An 8,406-nucleotide genomic window follows, 5' to 3' on the forward strand; every position below is an offset into this window, starting at 1 on the left:
TATGAAACATGATGTTATTCAAATCAAAATATCTACTAAAATAACATTAAATTACACTAATAAAAATAGTTTAGAGATGCTGCATAGATACAGGCTAAAAAGATACCTTGAGGGGGCAACCAAGAACAACACCCATAGCGTTGCAAGCTGATAGAAACAACGAAACGATATGCAAATTAATAGCTACATGTATATAAAATCCAAAAAAAATACTTAATTCACAAAACATTGTCATGACTTTGTAATTCAAATACAAATACATAAACTTTAAGACTTACATCTGGTTGGTTCCTTTCAGTATTTGACCTGAGATAATAGACCAACACCAACATCGAAACACATCGATTCAAAACACTCGATATTAAATAAGTATCATCATATAACGGGCGTTGTGAACTCACCATTGCTGTTGCTACTGATTCGGTTGCTGCTGAAATTACGCTGTTTTGACCAAGGCCTTAACTTAGCCAACTAAGTTATGGTACCAACATTAGCATACCCAGTTTCCCTTATTTCTTCAAGATCTTCCCCAACAACTTAAAGTAGCTTGTTGTGTTGTGTGATCTTCCGCTAAAACAACTTAAAGTATCAAACCCCAAGTTTTAACCTGCAACAAAAAAGGGCGTAAAAATATTCAGGTTTCATAAACTTAAAAGGTTGATATTCAACTGATTGCACATGATGATGATATCCTGATAATACTCAAAAAAATACATGTATCGTCCACTTTAATGGTACTTAATTGCATTATCATGGAAGTCTATGTTCAGGTCATACAATAAAACCCGCAATTTCATAAAAAGAGTATACAAAAAATTTGACAACATAAAGCTTTTGGTCAAGAAATAAGCACGAACGTAATACTTGGGGTATGTGTTATGAGTACATAACTTGAACCTTTTTCAAGCATAAGACAAACACGATAAAACTTCATTAGTAATCCAAAGCATAACAATTACTCATAATATCCTCATGTAGTGATTCTAGAAGCGTGCGTTGATTTGATAAAACATTTTATTCGAGTGACAAAAAAAGTATTAAAGTTATGGACAAACTGGAGTTTCGGGTCAACCCATGTTTTGACCCATTACTTAACATGACTTCAGCCTATAACACTTTTTAGCAAATTATTGATATGCTCGTCATAAACAGTAAATAACTGTCAGTAGTACATCATATTTGGCACTTCAGTGATCAACTATATGCGTTGTCTTCACAGTTGAACTGTATTTGATATAAGATAGTGCCCAACAGAACAGTGCAATGAAGTCATGACGTTATGCTTATAAAAGAGATAACAGATTATATATATATAAAGAAAAATTAATCAGTTGATTGATGAACTGGTAGGCTTAGATAGTATTGATCCCATGTGGTCGAAAAGTTAGCTAAAAAACGATATTTAAAAAAGTTTTGACAGGTATATTGGGTTAAATGGGCCAATTCTAAGTGTTTTTTTTAGTATATAACCCGTTGAAAATCAAATGTGAGTTTCTCGAACCGTTAGTCTTGTGAGCTATGAGCTACCTATATGCAAGCATGTTCGATCTTATTTATTAATTGTTTTACCTAAATTCCAACATAAAAAAATCTGAAGAGAGACTAAAGCATAAGATTTATAGATAAAATTATCTGAAGAGAGACTAAAGCATAAGATTTATAGATAAAATTATAATTGTTGCTTCATATATACAATTATAATTTATTAACACATAAGATAATTGTCATGTAAACTTACTTCGAGTAGACATCGTTAACTTACATTCAAATACTCGGTCAACAGTGGACCATTCACCTTGGACACTTCCTACCCACATTTCATGCAACCATAGGCGAACCAACCTTCATCAAAATTCAAAACATATCTTCACAACCATAGCCTTTTACACACTAAGACACCTAAATAATTTCACCCAATTAAAACAGTGATGATAGTAGTTAGACTCGAAGTCTACAAAATGAATGATGCTCTCAATATCTATGTACTATCAATTAATTAACTGCATTGTTGATCGAACTTCATTAATTGTCTTAGCTGGGTCATCCTTATAGTCATCCATGGCTGTGATAAAAAATGGATAAAGATCCAGATTGAGGACTTCAAGTTAAATCGTCTCTGTCTCTAACATTATCGTTCAAAATGTTTGACATAAATAAAGTTCTAAATATTACTATGCATTAGCTATTACATATTATATCCATATTGTTTCAAATTTCAAATTTAACACTTAAGATGAGCTTACGTTGTCCTGAATGCTAGAGAGTTATGTCACATTGATAATTTGCAGACCCGCCCAAGATTACACCAACATTTATCTCTCATTTTTGAAAGGCCCATCATAGTTGAATAAAACGTTGGTTAACTATAGTAGCACCTCTTATAACTTACAAAATCTCTATCTCCACCATAAATAAAATAAGAGCATCCCAAAAATGCTTCAATTGATTCATGGCAATGTCGAACCATAGTGTGATAGTTTCATATTTTGATTCATGCAATATCCAAGTCATAATATCCAAGGCATAAGTATAAACTTTGTCTACCATTGCATCATCTAAAAAACACCATTCGTGTGACTTTACAAAATTTTCAGTAATCAACAACAATTCTTTAAGTGTAATGGTCAGATAATGAAAATAGGAAAATGGTCAGACCTGATGCTCTAGAAAATGTTTCTAAAAAATTAATATTTGACCAAAATGTATAATCCAGCTAAGACTGAAAATTGATATTATTATTATCATATTCAAAATGGAAGAACTGTCTTACAACTAAATACACATTTTCAAAATAGTGTTGCTAAATCTAAATGTGCAAGTACCAACGAAATTTATGAAAAATGGAAGAACTGTTAAGGTCCAAAAATGAAAATTACTAAGTAGAATAAGTAGTGTTACACAAAGAATAACAACTAAAATAAGCTAGTCACCTGTAATTGTTAATTTATCTCCTTTCAGTTTAGCACTGCCAAATCCAAAAATCCTTGTAAAATACATCTCGCCATATACAATTCGAAATCCAGGCATTCAATTGATCGATTTCTGAATGATTAATAAAACAACAAAATTGTCAGAAAAAAAACATATTCGTAATTATCCATAAATCAAGGTGAAAAAAAAATATTTGTTACCTCATCAATTTTAGATCAAACAATTTGAACCCTAACAATTTTTTTCAACCACCAAAAACAAAGAAACATGAGCCGATAGAATAATTCGATGGAGGACGAAGTTGATGTGCGTCAACCAACCATTGTAACTTAGGGTTTTTTACAAATCGAATACCGACGGACTACATCGGTCACCACCACCACACTGCTTAAAACCACCACAGTAACAATCGATTTTCTTTGCCATCTAATCGTCGTCCTCCGCAAGCCGATTTAATAAATGAAGAAGCTTCCGGCGACTTAAAAAAAACTGGTTATATAATATAAAATTTATACCGTTTTGTGAATTAAAGATGGCCAGATTCAATTGAATTAGTATTGATTGCTGATTTATATTAAATGAAAGGAGAATGGCGTACCTGAGTTCACGAGAAATTCAATTGAAGATATTAAAGCACAAAATTAAGCAAAACATGACTGATCCGTATGAAGAAATTAGGGTTTAAGAAAACGGTGAAGGGTCGGAGCAAATCATGTCGACGTGAATAGTGTGAAAACAAATTTAAAACGTAAAAAATCGACGTGAATGGAATTTCGATTTAGATGTCAGGCGATTGAGAAGATTGAAGATGAAGAACAATTAAATTATTAGGATTAATGAAGGAAACCGACTGAATTGGTGTATGTGTGAGAATAGGATTTTTATGTTCTTAATTTTTTTATACAGTTGATGTGTGTTTTTTTTTTTTTTTTTTTTAAAATTCGTATCTGGAAAAGTTGTAGGGCTGACACGTGTAAGCATTGTAGGGGTATAGTAGGGGTACTGTTAGATTGTGACACATTGGATTTATATGTCATGCTTTATGTGAGGTAGGGGATTTATGGAGGGCTGCTTGTAGTGACTGCAAGTATACGAACAATCAGATTAACGATACTTGAAAATCCTACAATCGACGAGTATGATCTTATACTGTATGAACAAACAAAGGCAAAACTTGTGTTTACATGAAGATTATGATAAGCCACCAACAATAATATGGAATCAAGTAACAATTTTATCTAACTAAAAGATCCTGACTATATGGGTACAGAACACATGGTACATCTTCTTTTATATATCACATAAAAAAGAAATAAAAAAAAAATACTAAAGATCGAATTGAGGGATAATGTTCACTTTATAGATGACCTTTTAGAAAGTCCTTGAGTATTTTCGAATTTCATGCACAGTGGATGATATGGAAACAAGATCTTTGTTAAGGGTAGATCCACCTACAATTCACAAACGATAGTGCGTTTACTTGATGAAGAACCCACGAAATAACCCCCAAATGATAGTGCGTTTCTCAAACGATGTAGTTCTAAGTTTCAGAATTGAAATATTTTATTTTGATTGTGACGCCATGTGCATCATTATGCTTCCATATTCAATACACAAAAGAAGAAAAGGCAGAAGTAGTTTGTTACTAATTTGTTCATAAACTTGCCCCAGTGACGCTAGTTCATACACAGTACAAGTAATGATAATACAAGTATAATCATGCACAATATAATCATACGACAAACTCATGCACCCTACATAATTTTATATGAATAATGTCCTAAGCAGGACTCGAACCCATTACTTCAAGGTCAAAGGGACTTCCTGATACTGCTAAGCCAAAAGCCCTTTGGTAGTATAATCATACAATACAATTAGGATTCATTACCAAGTAATAATAATACAGCCATTTTAAACGTAACCAAATCATACCCAGCTTGATTTAGATACCAATTTTCAAACACTATTCCTTGCTTGCACCATACAACTTGAAACCATTTGTATGAACTAAGAGTTATCGATTGAAGACATATTGCATAAATTCAAATATGTCATCTGTTTACAAAATCATTAATGACGATGCCACAAATAAACATTGCTAGAGCATACCCATATAGCCACTGTACCCATATAGAAGAGGCTGATCGCGGTACTACTTTTCATTACAAAAGTTTCAAAAAGTAGTTAGTGTCTATGCTTCCTAGTATTTGAAGACACTAAAAAGCCAATAAACTACAAAATGTCTACACTTCAAAGAACGTCACTAGTAGATACAAACGACAAACACGAGTACCTCTAAATTCTATAATGACCAGGAACAAGACTTGTTAGTGGTCGCTCCCTAGTTTGCAGCAGCTGCCTTTAGCTTCTCCTCCAGTTCACCCTTCTGCAAAAGAAGGTTTAATAGCTTACGGGGAAAAAAACTTAAAAAAAAATCAGATACGAAATAGGCGTGAAAGGAGGTTAATTACCTTATGCATATCAAGGATTATATCTGATCCTCCAATGAATTCTCCATTGATGAATATTTGTGGAAACGTAGGCCAAGAGCTGCATACAAGTAAAGCTGAACATTTAGTTTATCAACTTGGGAGCTTCAATTACTTCAAGAATGTGATTATACTACCTGAAAGCTTTTACTGCATTCTTGAGCTCAGAATCTTCCAATATATTCCTGGAACTTATGGGAACTCCTGAAAAAAAAATTACACAATTTAGAGTCATCTTATATGTTTTTTTTTGTTTAAAATTTGATTTTACCTTTGCATGCCAACAATTCCAATATGAAAAACTAAAGTAAAGTTAAAAATTATAATATCATTCTCAAATTCATACTGTAGAAAATCTTTTCAATAGTATACATTTATAATTATAATTATAATTTATAATCATAATGATAATGATAATGATTAGCCTGTTGCTGTCTTACAACACCCTCAAACAACTTAAGGTATATGAGTAGTAGAATTTCAGTAAATGAAAGGAGGTCCACGAATTTACGCCGCACGTCAATAACAAAAGTTTTAACAAACAACAAAGGGGTCTGCAAAAAGCTATCAGCATGGGAACAAACATAATACAACAAAATTACATATATATTTGTGTAAGAAAAGAAGAATAAAAAAATACAAAATCATGAATGGAAAACTTACTGTATTCTTGCAAGATTTTAACAGCTAGCGAGCTGAATCCACAAAGAGGACGGTTAGGATCTCCTTTCATGTAAACCATCACAGGGTTGTCCTTCACATCCTACACACATTTAACATCAATAAAATGAACAAACCAATATCTTATATCTACCAGGTAAGTTTTACAAATCATCGAGTAAGAAACTTTCACAGCACGAGAGGACTTTGAATAACAACCTACCTTCTCAATGATTTCTCTCAGAGTAATTCTTGTATTTTCAACCTTACTTGTTGGCTTAAAATCGTCATGCGTATCAGGATCATTGGGCGCAGCAGTTGAAAATTGCATCCCATGCTGGTATAATGATCCAGACACCTGAAAATTGAAACACGTCAAGGTTGAAAAAGGTGCAAGACGGGGTCGAGACAGACGTTGACTGACGTTGACTTTTAAATATATAAATATATATATACACACATATTTAAAAGCCACAAAACTTTCGCTGACCAATTTGTATCTATAATTGCTATTTGCTATTACAGCTAATATAATACAAAAAATTGACACTAAACTACGTCAAATTTGATTGATTTGACTGACTTAAACCGATTTTTCGAGTTTTAACCGGCGTTGAGCCGATCTTTCCCGCCTTTCACCCGACTTTTTACCTTTGATGGACTTATTAGACGCCAAAACGAAGACGAGACGGACTACCGCGACCAACTACCGCGATTTTTTCAACTAAATTTCCACAAATACCACAAAACTACAAAACAAGTAATTTTCATGGTTTCAGTTCTAATATATAATATGATATGATATGATTGTTTAACCTATTACAGCATTTCGGCTTATGAGGGGAATAGTGACTTTTGTAACTCATTACCCAACTAGACGCAATAGTAAACGGGTTTGCATCCAACTATGAACTATCCAAGTATATAGCTGTTCTGACCAGAAATAGTAAAAGATTCATTTACAATGCGCAACTTACCTATGTTACCAAAAACAATTCGAACAATTCAGATATGTGTGTTAAATTTAATGATCTGCACAACTGCTCGCTGTTCAGATGCGTTAAGTCCATCATATACACTTACAATTTGAACTAACTAATGAAAAGAGGATTCATATTCATACCAGTGCAGTTGCATGAGTAGTTTTAAATGATTCGATCCCCTTTAAGAACATACTAGATAATGCCTTTGCCATTATTGTAGAGACGAAATCAAAGCTACAGAAAGGCATAAAATACACAATTAGTTTCAACAAATCGTACAATCCAAGTCTATAAATGTGGAAAATATTGCAGATGACATGATATACTACTGTTATATATCAATATCAATTATAATTATGTTTACTGTACTGAAAACAGTTAATTGTAATCACGAATCGCGCATCAATTCATTTGTTTTACATACTTATTTATAGGGTTCTGAATTTTCTAGAACTAGAATTTAAATAAAATCATGAAATAAAGCTTCTATAGTGCAAGAAAACTAGAAAATTTAACAATAAATTTAGGGATTACATGTTTATGAGAATATAGAAAGATGAAAAAGTGGGGAAATGTTACCGACGATGAAAGGGTTGTACGGCCAGGCGAGGGGATACCTCTGCGTTCTTCGGAGCAAATAGAGGGTGCTAGATGTCTCCTGTCTATTTTATTTTCTAGTTATTATTATTATTATTATTATTATTAATTATTAATTATTATTATTATTATTAGAGCTGGATCAACTGCGCGATGCGGAGAGACGTCGCGTATTCATATTTAACGTAGCGTTATGTATTTACATAATTAAAAACGCGTTGTTGCGGGTGTGTTTGAATACACCTGGATAGTACCTAGTATACTTAATGGTGTGCGCGTTTCTGACGCCGAGAATATTGCGTAAAGAAGGGGGACGGAACCATATGTAGTTAGTTTGGGTTGTTTAGCATACGTGTATATATATGTACGGCACATAGCCCGAAATATTTAGCGTTTTTTAAAAAGCATCTGTTTCGCGTGTAGTTAGTTGCGTTGCGTTCGTGAATTTATTTCGAGTTGAATGGTGATGTCCGAGAGATTTAACTGTTGGGGAGCGGGAAGATACGGTCCGTTAAAAAATTTTGAGAAGTTTGTTTAAGTGTTTTTAATAAAATAGTGTTATAAAAGTAATAATTGGATGATAATTTTATTATTATTATAGATATTGCATAGTATATTTCTTTTTGAGTATAAATAGGTGTGTTGAGTTAGAGTTTATGGTATGTATTTTTTTGGTTAACAAAAACACACTCTCTCTCTAGATTCCAAATGCCACCAAACTCTCATTGTACATTTTTCTATAAATA

The 8,406-nt window shown here is 32.8% G+C and overlaps 1 protein-coding gene across 1 annotated transcript; it reads right to left on the minus strand.

Moving 5' to 3' along the window:
* Positions 1-4,890: 4,890 nt before the first annotated feature.
* LOC139848164 (monothiol glutaredoxin-S15, mitochondrial-like) lies at positions 4,891-7,748 on the minus strand. Its single transcript, XM_071837896.1, has 7 exons — positions 7,643-7,748; positions 7,204-7,297; positions 6,304-6,438; positions 6,084-6,183; positions 5,558-5,624; positions 5,403-5,481; positions 4,891-5,317 (listed from the first exon to the last, which is right to left on the minus strand). The coding sequence occupies exons 2-7, from the start codon at positions 7,273-7,275 to the stop codon at positions 5,273-5,275; spliced, it is 498 nt and encodes a 165-aa protein (XP_071693997.1). The 5' UTR covers positions 7,276-7,297; positions 7,643-7,748; the 3' UTR covers positions 4,891-5,272.
* Positions 7,749-8,406: the final 658 nt, after the last annotated feature.

The sequence above is a fragment of the Rutidosis leptorrhynchoides genome, chromosome 5, assembly GCF_046630445.1.
Source record: "Rutidosis leptorrhynchoides isolate AG116_Rl617_1_P2 chromosome 5, CSIRO_AGI_Rlap_v1, whole genome shotgun sequence".
Classification (NCBI taxonomy): domain Eukaryota; kingdom Viridiplantae; phylum Streptophyta; class Magnoliopsida; order Asterales; family Asteraceae; genus Rutidosis; species Rutidosis leptorrhynchoides.